Source organism: Calonectris borealis, chromosome 29, assembly GCF_964195595.1.
Source record: "Calonectris borealis chromosome 29, bCalBor7.hap1.2, whole genome shotgun sequence".
NCBI classification, from domain to species: Eukaryota; Metazoa; Chordata; class Aves; order Procellariiformes; family Procellariidae; genus Calonectris; species Calonectris borealis.
Genome location: NC_134340.1, coordinates 4,241,353 through 4,253,109, shown reverse-complemented (window position 1 = coordinate 4,253,109; position 11,757 = coordinate 4,241,353). Strand labels below are relative to the sequence as shown.

General features: G+C 65.3%; 2 protein-coding genes across 3 annotated transcripts; both read left to right on the top strand.

Annotated features, from left to right (window-relative positions):
* The first annotated feature begins 253 nt into the window (after window positions 1-253).
* LOC142094236 (methanethiol oxidase-like) lies at window positions 254-4,748 on the top strand. Its single transcript, XM_075176176.1, has 10 exons — window positions 254-371; window positions 718-903; window positions 1,435-1,555; window positions 1,786-1,968; window positions 2,561-2,739; window positions 3,404-3,482; window positions 3,584-3,705; window positions 3,823-3,915; window positions 4,141-4,259; window positions 4,436-4,748. The coding sequence occupies exons 2-10, from the start codon at window positions 736-738 to the stop codon at window positions 4,596-4,598; spliced, it is 1,227 nt and encodes a 408-aa protein (XP_075032277.1). The 5' UTR covers window positions 254-371; window positions 718-735; the 3' UTR covers window positions 4,599-4,748.
* Window positions 4,749-5,974: 1,226 nt separating this feature from the next.
* Window positions 5,975-11,678, top strand: RFX5 (regulatory factor X5). Of its 2 annotated transcripts, none has more exons than XM_075133508.1 (10): window positions 5,975-6,172; window positions 7,324-7,454; window positions 8,118-8,151; window positions 8,574-8,656; window positions 8,806-8,931; window positions 9,138-9,254; window positions 9,658-9,739; window positions 10,009-10,207; window positions 10,394-10,491; window positions 10,624-11,678. In XM_075133508.1, exons 2-10 carry the CDS (start codon window positions 7,336-7,338, stop codon window positions 11,659-11,661), a joined length of 1,896 nt encoding a protein of 631 aa, XP_074989609.1. In that variant the 5' UTR covers window positions 5,975-6,172; window positions 7,324-7,335; the 3' UTR covers window positions 11,662-11,678. The 2 variants fall into 2 exon arrangements, with proteins under 2 accessions (XP_074989609.1, XP_074989608.1); XM_075133507.1 differs by having other exon boundaries at window positions 10,006-10,207.
* The last annotated feature ends 79 nt before the right edge of the window (window positions 11,679-11,757 follow it).

Sequence of the window (11,757 nt, the reverse complement as noted above, 5' to 3'; positions counted from 1 at the left end):
ACTCTGAGGTCCAGAGATTCCTTCCCAGGGCAAGGGATCTGAATAAGCCCAAACCCCCGCAGGGCAGCTCCCTCCAAAAGAGCCCAGCCGAGTGCCTCTGGTACGGCAGAGAGATGGAGATCCAGCTGCCCCATACGTGGGGGGGAACACACCGGCTCCCCGGGAGGGAGATCTAGGCTGACCAGAGACTCCTGCAAGGTTTTTATTCTGTCAAAGGTGGTCTTTGCTGATGCTTGTGCAATGTTTCTGTCTTGAAAGGTCCCCGGGAGGAGATTGTGTATGTGCCCTGCATCTACAGGAACACTGGGAGAAAGAAACCTGACTTTCTGGCCACTGTGGATGTCAACCCCAAATCTCCGCACTATTGCCAGGTACCAAACGCTTTATCTCGGTACTAAACTGGCCCGGGAAACAGCTCGGTGCTGCTTCGTGCTCCCCAAAGCTGCTGGCTCAGTACCGAAGGCTGATGCCCATCCAGTTCTCCCCAAGACTCTGAGCCTTCGTGTGCTTAGGAAATTTATGTAAAATCCGCTTCGCGCCCCATCCTTAGGATCCCCCGTGCACCATCGCTCCCCTCTGGAGGGTGAGACTTGCCCGAGGCACCCCGACCCCGAGACCCCCCCTACGTGGGGTCTGCAACGCACTGAGCGCCGCTCTGCCTGCGATCCTGCACTCGGCAGAGGAAGGACCAGTGTAAGCAGGGCTGGGGCTTTGCAGGTGATCCACCGCCTGCCCATGCCCAACCTGGGGGACGAGCTGCACCACTCGGGGTGGAACGCCTGCAGCAGCTGCTTCGGGGACCCCACCAAGAAGCGGAACCGCCTGATCCTCCCCAGCTTAATCTCCTCCCGCATCTACGTGGTGGATGTGGGAACCGACCTGCGAGCTCCCAGGCTTTTCAAGGTACCGTGGAGGTGGTGCGGGTACGCGTTACAGCTTAAAGGTCTGGGATCGTGGCTTCTGGCTGCGGGAACAGCTGGGCAAAGAGGCTTCGGGGTACATCTGAGAGCTTAGCAGGACCCTGACGTCTGGATGACAGTACGGGAAGGCTGTGGAAGGTGGTTGTTCTCCTGCTGATGTGCAAACGTTGCGTTCTCCATCTCGCTCCGTGCAGGGCACGCCGGTGCCCGGCACAGCGCTGCCTGTCAGGGTTACGGTCCGTGTCGCGCCTGCGGCGTGCGGCTCCGAAGGAGCCCCGGGCACCTGCCCGCAGTTTGTCCACGCCTGGGTGTGCGAGGGGCTCGCTGGTGGCCTCCGCCAGCTTCTCGGGGTGAGCGCAGCAGCCGCCCCGTGTGCCAGCACGCCTGGGGACGCAGGGCCTGCCCGGCCGCGCCACGCGGTGACACCGGGCTTGTGAACCCGCATTCAGCAGCAAACGCCCTTCCCCCTGGCACAGCCCGGGGAAGGTGACGGTGGCTGTGGACTCCCCCGCAGGTTGTCAACTCAGAGGACGTCTTCTGGAAGTGCAACCTGGGCTACCCCCACACCTCCCACTGCCTGGGCAGCGGTGAAATCATGATCAGCACCCTGGGAGACCCGGCCGGCAGCGGGAAAGGTACCCCCGCCCCCCCCAGTCCCCCCCAGTCCCCCAGGGAGAGGGTGCTGGGACAGGAGGAACAGTCCCCGCATCCAGAGCTGTCCTGGAGGCTTCATCCAGGTCTCCCAGCCCATTCAGCAGCCTGGTCTGCAGCAGGTTGATCTGTCTGTCGCTGCTTGTTTTATAACACGCAAACTCTTCATCTGGATGATTTCCTCGCTGCCGATGTGGTTTTGTTTCTGCGTCAGGTGGCTTTATTCTGCTGGACGGAGAGACCTTCGAGATCAAGGGGAACTGGGAGAAAGGGGACAAGATCCCCCCAATGGGTTACGACTTCTGGTACCAGCCACGCCATAACGTCCTGATCAGCACTGAATGGGGAATCCCAAAATGCCTGGGATATGGATTTGACCCAAATGATCTGAAGAAAGGTGAGAAAACAGTTGTTTAAGTCCTCCAGGAGAGAGATGCTCCAGGAGAGAGAGCAGGACTGCCAGAAGGCCAAATTTCCACCCTCTTCTGTTGCTAGTGAGAGCTGGCATCTCATGGGCATAGATAAAACTGTCCAAGACAGTTTGCTTCCAAAATGAATTTCACACCAATTCCTAGAGATCCCATGGATTTAAAAAGGGCAAGCCCAGCCCATTTACTGTGAACACACTTTCGACGCAAGCACCAGAAGTTCAACCCGAGGCAGTCCTTAAATGCCGCTGTTGAGCTGTAGGTGGGGTTGGATTTTGGCCGTAGGGGTGAAGGATGAAGCCCCGTCTCAGCCCAGCTCCCCCCCAAAGGTTACACTGCCCTTCCCAGCCCCGTCCTAGCGAGATGGTCCCCGTTGGAAGCTGGGCATCTTCCCGTGGCTTTTGCCAAGGTCCAAAGCAGCCGGCGTGTGCTGGTGCAGAGACCGGGGGTCGTCTCTGCGGGGAGCTGAAGGGGCTGAGGACTCACCGAACCCGTAGCACATCTGCTTGAGACCCTGCGCCTCGCAGCATCCCCCTCACCCCCCCCGCCCTCCCCTCCCAGCGCGCTACGGACGCCGCCTCAACGTCTGGGACTGGACCACTCACACCTACGTCCAGGCCATCGACGTGGGCGAGGACGCGGCCCCGCTGGAGATCCGCTTCCTCCACAACCCCGACGCCGCCGAGGGCTACGTGGGCTGCACCATCAGCAGCGCCATCCACCGCTTCTACAAGACCGAGGTACGCGCTCCGCTGGGGACACCATGGGGTTGGTGGAAAGGGGCGCTGCTCCTTGGTTGAGCGCGCGGCACGACTCCGCGCAGCATCCCGCGCCCCGCGTGCCCCGCGTGCCCCGCGTGCCCCGCCGTCCTCCCAGCCCGACTCCGGTCCCTGCCGATGCACGCACCCGCCTGCCCGTGCTGGGCAGCCGCCCCTCTGCACCCAGAACGTGAGCTGGCGTGGGGTAACTCACCAGAGGACTTGTTCTGACTGGCAGCAGTTTAGGCTGAAATGATTTAATTTAAAGGAGATTTATTTAAACCTTTGTTGTGGATTTACAACAGCCCAAGTAATATTCTTCTTGGTGGTGGTGTGCGTTCTTCTCTGTTGTTGTGCGTAATGAAGAACTGGGTGAGGAGAGAGAACGTCTTTCACCAAACCAGCTCATCTAGCTGGAAGATTAGGCAAGTTTTTGGCCCCAAAGCCCTTCCTCAGGTCCCAGCGCCCATCTTCCCCACGGCTCCGCAGAGCCAGAGCTGGCTGGCAAAGCGGCCGAGCTACAGCCCTAGAGACTAGAGGCGGTGGACGCGCGCACGCAGCGTCCACCCCAGCATCGGGTCTTATCCTGCCTCTGCCACGCACGCTGAGCCCCCCGGGGCTGTGCCCTGTCCCGCACCTCCTGCAGCAAGGAGACTGGGCGGCCGAGAAGGTGATCCAAGTCCCCAGCAAGAAGGTGGAGGGATGGCTGCTCCCGGACATGCCAGGTCAGTGCACCCCCAGGCCGGGTGCCGAGGTGCTCCCCGGCTTCCCCGGGCGCTGCCGGTGCTGCCGCCTGTTTGTGCAGCTCTGTCGTATCCCCCGCAAGGCTTCATCACCGACATCCTCATCTCGCTGGACGACAGGTTCCTGTACTTCAGCAACTGGCTGCACGGAGACATCCGCCAGTACGACATCTCCGACACCCGCAAGCCCAAGCTGGTGGGGCAGGTGAGGCAGGGGCAGGCTCCCGGTCGCATCCCGACGCTTTTCCTCCATCTCTTGGGGACGGCTGGGATCAGCCCCATCCTCGCTGTCTCGGCCACCCAGACCTTTGGTCTCTTGCAGGTCTTCGTGGGTGGCAGCGTCACCAAGGGAGGACCCGTGACCGTATGCAGGGACGAAGAGCTGCAGAGCCAGCCGGACCCATTTTTCATCAAGGTGAGCTCGGCCGTCTCCCCAAAATCCCACGGCATCCCCCCCCCACCTGCTCGGTCCCACCTCGAGCGATGCCGGTGGGGGGACGGTGACGTGCTGGGCGGCGGTGGCAGGGCTGGGGTCCCACAGGATGCACGTGGCATCCCCACCGCCGGTCTGGGGGAGGCGGAGGCGTCCCCCCGGTCCAGCACCCTCCGGCAGCACGTCTGCTCCTCCGCCCGCTCCCAGGGGAAGAGGGTGTCGGGGGGACCCCAGATGATCCAGCTCAGCTTGGACGGGAAGAGGCTGTACGTCACCACCTCCCTCTACAGCGCCTGGGACAGGCAGTTCTACCCCGACCTCGTCAAGTAAGAAAACTCTGATAAACGAGGATAATTGTACGAGCTCGTCAGGCGGGAGGCGCGCACCCCGCAGCTCGGGGGCCGAATTTCGGCAGCTCCTTGGAGGCAGGGGCAGGTCCCCCCCGCAGGGCAGCGGGGACGCCCGGCTCCCCCCCAGCCTCCCCGCTCTCGCCCCTCCGCAGGGATGGCTCCGTCCTGCTGCAGCTGGACGTGGACACGGAGCAGGGCGGCCTGGCCGTCAACCAGAGCTTCCTGGTGGATTTTGGGAAGGAGCCCAACGGGCCCTGCCTGGCGCACGAGATCCGCTACCCCGGCGGGGACTGCACCTCCGATATTTGGGTTTAGCCACCTTCTGCCACCCCCAAAGCCTCTCCGCACCCCAAACTCCTGGTGCACGAGGGCTTCGGGAGTTTCACGCACTCGGCAAACCGCCGGTGACCCGTGCACCTGCGCTTGCTTAAATAAAACTCGGCGGTTGTCGTCCTCCGCAGCAGCAGCAGCTCTCCTCGCCTCCAATCTTGTTTTTAAACTGTCTTCAGGAGCCACAGAACAAACGTGTGACCAAACCAGAGGCACGACACCTGGAACCGCTCCTTAGCAGGCGGGATTTTCCTGACGCGCCCCTTGCGCCGCCTGGCTCGGGGCGGAGAGCGATTTCTCCCCAAAAAGCAAACCTGGTTTACACGCCAGGAGTGGGAGCCTCTGGCTTGCACAGACACGGCCCGCATAGACACGGGCTGCACGCACACATTGCATGCGCACTGCATGCACGGCGCCCAGCACATGCACACACACTGCATACACACCCATACTGCACGCACACATTGCACGCACACTGCATGCACGGCGCCCAGCACATGCACACACCCCCATACTGCACGCACACATTGCACGCGCACTGCATGCACGGCGCCCAGCACATGCACACACCGCCATACTGCACGCGCACATTGCACACACACTGCATGCACGGTGCCCAGCACATGCACACACCCCCATACTGCACGCGCACATTGCACGCGCGCTGCATGCACGGCGCCCAGCACATGCACACACGCTGCATACACACCCATACTGCACGCGCACATTGCACGCGCGCTGCATGCACGGCGCCCAGCACATGCACACACGCTGCATACACACCCATACTGCACGCGCACATTGCACGCGCACTGCATGCACGGCGCCCAGCACATGCACACACGCTGCATACACACCCATACTGCATGCACACATTGCACGCACACTGCATGCACGGCGCCCAGCACATGCACACACGCTGCATACACACCCCTACTGCACGCGCACACGTGCACACCTACACACGCTGTGCACGTACCGCATGGGCACCCGCCACATGCATAAACACGCTGCGCACACGCAGGGTGCGCACGCGCACTTTGTGCGCGCCGCACGCGCATACGCTACATGCACGCACAGGCACCGCACGCGCCCTGCACACACCGCGTGCACGCTGAACGCGCTGTACAGCCCTTGCACGCGCGCTGCCTGCACGCACGTTGCACGCACACACACTGCACGCGCATAGGCTCGTTTAACGCTCGTGCTTCCTCCTTCCGCCCCACCAATCAGAAGCCTGTTACTAGGCAGACTTCAGCTCGCGCGCGGCCACTCAGTAGACCGACCCCGCTTGTATCCGGGTAGGAAAGCCAGAGCAGCCAATCGCATTAAAGGAGAGGGCAGTATCCTGGCAGACCGGCGGCGCCGCAGCCAATGAGAAAAAAGCGGCCGGCGGGGCCCGCGGGCGCGTCCCAGTGGGGCGCAGCACTTTCGGTTCCTGTTGCGCGCGGGGCAGCGGCACGTGGCGGGGACCGGACCGAACCGGACCGAACCGGACCGAACCGGACCGAACCGGCCCGGCATGAGGCGGGCCGGGCCCCGGCTGTAGCCGCCCGCAGGTGGGTGCGGGTCGGGGCGCCTCGGGCCCGCCGGGCTGCGGGGCGGGGGGGGGCGGCCCGGTCCGGTGCGACCCCAGCCCCGCCGGGCCTGGCCCGGTGCTCCCCGGCCCGGGAGGCGGCTGTCGCTGTCCCCTGTCCCCTCCCCGGCAGCTGGGACCCGTGGGGCTGCGCTGTCACGGAGCTCCCGTCCCCGCTGTCCCCCGTCGATCTCCCCTGCTGGTGTCCCTGTCCCTGGGGACTTCTACCTTCCTGGTGTCCCATGTCCCCATGGCTCTGGGGACCTGCCCCCCTGGTGTCCCATGTCCCTGGGGACCTCTGTCCTCCTGCTGCCCCATGTCCCCATCTCCCTGGGGACCTCTGTCCTCCTGGTGTCCCTCTCCCCATGTCCCTGGGGACCTCTGTCCTCCTGGTGTCCCATGTCCCTGGGGACCTCTGTCCTCCTGGTGTCCCTGTCCCCATGTCCCTGGGGACCTCTGTCATCCTGGTGTCCCTGTCCCCATCTCCCTGGGGACCTCTGTCATCCTGGTGTCCCTGTCCCCATCTCCCTGGGGACCTCTGCCCTCCTGGTGCTCCCCATCATCCCTCTTCTCCTGTCCCCATGCCCCTGGGGACTTGCAGCCGTGCCCCAGGACCCATGGGACTGTCATGGTCCCCATCAGCATCCCCAGCCTGGGGCACACTGGGCCTGCAGGGACTTGCCCTTCTGGTCCCCTCCTGGGCACACTGGGCCAGGGCCGCTCTCCGGTCCCCCCCAGCATCCCTGTCCCCTGCCAGGAGCGCAGTACCCGGAGCCGGTCGTAGTCTCTGCTGCTGGTCCCCTCCTGGGAGCACTGGGGCCATTTCCACGTCCACTGGTGGCTCGTGTCCCGCTGATGTCCCAGCCCTCCCCTCACCCGCTGCGCGGATGGAGCTCAGCCCGCAGAGCCAGGGCTCCTCTTCGGACCAGGACGGACGGGGGCTGAGGGCGGGCGAGTTCTGGGCTGCGCCGAGCCCCACAGCCACCCCACGCTGCCCTGCCTCCCTCCCCGAGCCCAGCCTGGGGGCAGGCGGCCGGAGGTCAGCCCCGCGGGTGCCCAGTGGGGACTTTATGACTGAAGGGTTTTTCTTCCCTTTTTTTTTTAGGTGAATTTCTGGTTTTCGCCTCCCAACAGGAACTAAATGACATGGCTGACGAAGAGCTGAGCGCCCGAGCCACCAAAAAGGGAAGTTTGTCACCCAGCAGCTCCCGGGGCAGCACGACCGAGTCGAGCACGCTGCTGCAGGAGCTGAAGAGCACCATCTCGTAAGGGCAGCACTCGCTTTTCCCCGGGCAGCTCTCCCAGTTAATCTGAGCGTTACCAAATGCAGGCTAATTTAATAAGGTTGATTAATTTGCAGCCCCAGGGACCGAAGGGATAGGCATTGCGGTGCCTTGCAGCTTCTTGCGTTGGCGCTGGCGCTGCAGAGTGGCGTGGCCTCAGGCGTGCCCTGCTCGGTCCCGTGCTGGGTGCTGTACACAGAGCGCAGCCCCGCGCCGCGCTGCCAGCAGCCTGCCGCCTGTTTTGGGTGCAGAATCAATTCAGGGATTCACGGTAGCGCAGATTGGTCTGCTACGACCCCGTGGGAGGTGGCTTTACGCCTGCTCTGCTCTCCCTGGGGTTAGGGTAGAGGACGCAGCTCTAGAGCGGGGTTGTGGGTGCACAGGGAAACCCGGAGTGTGGGGAGAACGGGCTGCGCTGACCCACGGGTGCAGGCAGCCTTGGGCTCTTGGTGCTCCAGCGTCCCCACCTTGGCATTGCCACTCACCCCGGGGTGCGCGTGTAGGTCTGGAAGGGCCCGGGGACAGCGCTGTCCTCGGAAGCCCCGGGCAGCGGCTGCGGCAGAGAGCTGGGCGGGTTGAGGAGTGCTCTGGGCGCTGCGGTGTCGTCCTGCTCTGCGCTAACGCCTTTGTCTCTGTCCCGCACAGCAAATCCGTGCAGAACAAAGTCGACTCCATCCTGGTGAGTGCCTCATTGTGCTGAGGGTGAGGGAACGAGGCGTCTCCACCTCTCTCCTCTCCTAGCTAAACTGAACCCTGGGTTTTGCCTGATCCCATTTCCCGGTGGGTCAGGATCTGGTTGCCGGGATTAGCCCCGAGAAACCCCCGATCACCCTGCCCAGGGGTGGCACCCGCTCCCCCGCCCTGTGTGGGACAACCCTTTCCAGTCCCCTCCAGGGGCAGGTCCAGACTTCGTTTGCCCGGTTCCCTCGCGCAGGCTGGATTCACGCTGACAAAGCTGCTCCGGTTTCAGCGCCCCATCCGTTACTGCCGTTAAGAGAGAAACGAGAGCGCTGCCTGCACCAGCTCTTCCTTAATTTGGATCCTTAACCTTTCTTTGTCTCTGGTCCGTTCTCCCCCTCCCTGTGGACCCTTTGACCGTAGCAAGATGTCCAGAAGTTTTCAGACAACGACAAGCTCTACCTCTACCTCCAGCTGCCGTCGGGGCCAAGCCTGGGGGAGAAGAGGTGGGTGCCGGAGCAAGCGAGGGCTGTGTCCAGGAGGCGGTGGGGGACACAGGTCGTAAGAGGCCAGGAGGGAGATTGCCACAGCTCTGCCTTCTCCTGTCCTGCTTCTCTGCTAATTAAATGTTTGTTTCGGGCTCCCATGGGAGCAGCGGTAGCCTGGACCTGAGCTCGCTGAGCACGGCCGAGTACATGCACGCGTGCAACTGGATCCGGAACCACCTGGAAGAGCACACGGACACCTGCCTGCCCAAGCAGGACGTCTACGACGCCTACAAGTGAGCGCAGGGGCCGGCCTGGCGCGAGGAGCCTCTCTCCCCGGGGACAAGCCCGGCGGGGAGGTCGGTTCGGAGGGCAGCAAGTGCCCAGGTTTTTTTGGGAATGGCCCTGCCCAACCTCGGGCTCTTGAAACGGGGAGAAGCGGATGCGTCCGGAGGGCAGCGAGAAGGGCTCGATGGCTTTAACCCGCGGCTCTCCCCGGCAGGCGATACTGCGATAACCTCTGCTGTCGCCCTCTGAGCGCCGCCAATTTCGGCAAGATCATCCGGGAGATCTTCCCAAACATCAAAGCCCGAAGGCTGGGAGGCCGAGGACAGTCGAAATATCCTTCCACGTGCCTGGCTGGCCAGGGAAGCCCGGGGAGCTGGCCGGACTGGTGGCTGCTGCTTCTGCAGTTTTTCCCGTTTATAAGTCCGTGCACGAGGTGGTATTTTGTAGCTTCTGAGAGGGTCCGGTTCCTGGTTTTTCGGCTGCTGAAGGTTCAGCTCGGTTGTCTGAGAGGGGCTTGGAGTTGCCCTGTCCTTGCCGTCCACTCAGGGCGGCCTGGGAGGGGGCTCACGGTGGGCAGGGGACACCGAGAAGGGGACAGCCCGGCTGGGCGCGGGGCCGGCTGCCATCGCAGCTCCAGGACGAGCCCATCACGAGCCCCACAGCCGCATCCCTTCGGGTTGTAACCTGTCGCGGCCGCATTCGTGTGACAGCGCAACGCCTTAACCCTGCCAAACGTACTGCTACAGCGGGATCCGGAGGAAGACGGTGGTCAGCCTGCCGCCCCTGCCCAGCCTGGACCTCAAAGTGACGGAGACCGTAAGTCCTCTGCTGCCTCCGAGGCTTGGGTTTCGCTGGCCCAGTTTTGGCAGGGTAACGAACCTCCTCGCTCGTTAGGCAGGGGGTGGAGGGATGCCCTCTGTGCGAGCAGGTTCTGCTCTGTCCCGTGAGCCTCCCCAAGGGTGGATGAGGACCTGCCCGCCCGTGCGGGCTGGTGACCTGCCGGGGTGTCAGGATCGGGCCCCGTTCGCATCCGGGGCCTCCTGTCCCGTGCCGCGGGGGCTCACGGCTTGTCCCGCCGGCAGCAGTCGGAGCTGACGGACCTGGTGCAGTCCTACAACAGCGAGGTGATGGAGGCGGCCTGCGCCCTGACCTGCGACTGGGCCGAGAAGATCCTCAAACGCTCCTTCAACAACATCGTGGAGGTGGCCCAGTTCCTCATCCAGCAGCACATCATCAGCTCCCGCTCGGCCCGCGCAGACCTGGTCATGGCCATGGTGGTCTCAGGTGGGTGGGGTGGAGCCCCGGCCCCCCGCTCACCCCCCCTGTCGGGCTCACTCGGACCCCTGGGGCACGGAGGGTTTGGGAGATGGGGTCCCCCTGGGGTACAGTGTCCCCCTCCAGCTGCCCGTGGCGTGGGTAAGTGCAGAGGGGCCAGGGCTTGTCCCCCCTTCATCACCTGTGCACCCACAGAGAGCACGGAGAAGATCCACCGTGAGGGTCGGACCCCGCCAGCGGCAAAGAAGAACGGCCTGGACACCTCCGAGAGCGGGGACAGGAGCCAGGGGCAGGTGGGACCCCGCTGGAGCTGGGTGGGGAGCCAGGACCCCCGCGTCCCCCACTCAGCACGGGGGGGCACGCTCAGGGAAGCAGCCCGGCTCCACCGTGACATCCCCCTTGCCAACACCTCCCTCTGCCCGCAGATCAACAAGGAGAGCGGCCCCAAGCCCCCCGTCCCGCCGCGGCCTGAGAAGAAGAAGCCCCCGGAGCCCCCCAAGGCGGCCAGCAGCCCCCAGGTGAACGCCCTGGTCGCCCGCCTGCCCCTGCTCCTGCCCCGCATCCCGCCGGGGGAGCGACCGACGGCGCCCGGTGCGGCGGCCGTCCGCTCCTCCCCTCCCGTCCTGGCACCCAAACTCACGGCCGCCCCCCTGGGGGGCACGGTCAAAGTGGCCCTGCCGCTGCCGGTGGGCACGGCCTCCCCCTCCCTGCCCCTGGGGCTGGCCCCGGGGGCCAACGGGGCGGCGGGGCTGCTGAGCCAGCAAGCCGCCGTCCCCGTCCTCAACGTGCTGCTGCCCGGCGTGGGCGTCCCCGCGGCCGAGAGCCCCGCCAACCCCCGGAGCGCGGGGGGCGGCGAGGGTCCCAGCCCCCAGGACTCGCAGCGCCCCAAAGCCACCAAACGTCCCCCGGAGCCGGCCGGCAATGCCGCCCCGCAGAAGCGGAGACGCGGGCGGCCGCGGAAGAGGCCGGAGGACGGGGGCGCGGGGTCCCCGGGGGAGACGGCGGAGCTTCGCCGCGGGGCGGCTCCGGGTGCCGACGGCGGTGGCTCGCCCGGCGGTGGCGGTGCCACCAGCCCCCTCGGGGACAGCCCGGCCGGGGGCTCCCTGCCCACCCAGGTCAGCGTCATCCACGACGGCAGGACCGGCGCCAAGGTCGCCGACGGCCACGAGCCGGCACCGGAGGAGGAGGCGGCGCGGCGGAGCCCAGGCGAGGCCGGGTCCCCCCTGGGTGACAGCGGGGCGGCGGGGGGCTCCTGCGTCCCCCGGGACGGGGGGGGCCCCCCCGCGCAGCGCCACGGACAGACGCAGGCGGGGTCGGGCCCTGCTGCCGCCCCCTCCCAGCACTTGGGCGCGTCCCCCCGTGCTCCCGCGCCCCGGGGGGACTCGCCAGGGCGGGGGGGGCTCTGCGCCCACCCTGGCACTTCGGGGCTGCCCCCCGCGCCCTGCCCTGCACCCCCACATTAAAAACCAAGCACTCTGTCCGTCCGTCTGTCCTGTCTGTGGGTGGGGGGCAGCGCTGGGGCTCCGGCTGTCCCGCGTGGGCGCGGAGGGGGGTGTGGG

Bases quoted from the DNA above. Each gene is read 5' to 3' on its own strand.
- LOC142094236 (XM_075176176.1), top strand. From the start codon at position 736: ATGCCCAACCTGGGGGACGAGCTGCACCACTCGGGGTGGAACGCCTGC. The intron at 904-1,434 runs GTACCGTGGAGG...ACTCCCCCGCAG, and splicing joins GAGCTCCCAGGCTTTTCAAG to GTTGTCAACTCAGAGGACGT. The intron at 2,740-3,403 runs GTACGCGCTCCG...CACCTCCTGCAG, and splicing joins ACCGCTTCTACAAGACCGAG to CAAGGAGACTGGGCGGCCGA.
- RFX5 (XM_075133507.1), top strand. From the start codon at position 7,336: ATGGCTGACGAAGAGCTGAGCGCCCGAGCCACCAAAAAGGGAAGTTTG. The intron at 9,740-10,005 runs GTAAGTCCTCTG...TCCCGCCGGCAG, and splicing joins ACCTCAAAGTGACGGAGACC to CAGTCGGAGCTGACGGACCT. The intron at 10,208-10,393 runs GTGGGTGGGGTG...GTGCACCCACAG, and splicing joins CATGGCCATGGTGGTCTCAG to AGAGCACGGAGAAGATCCAC.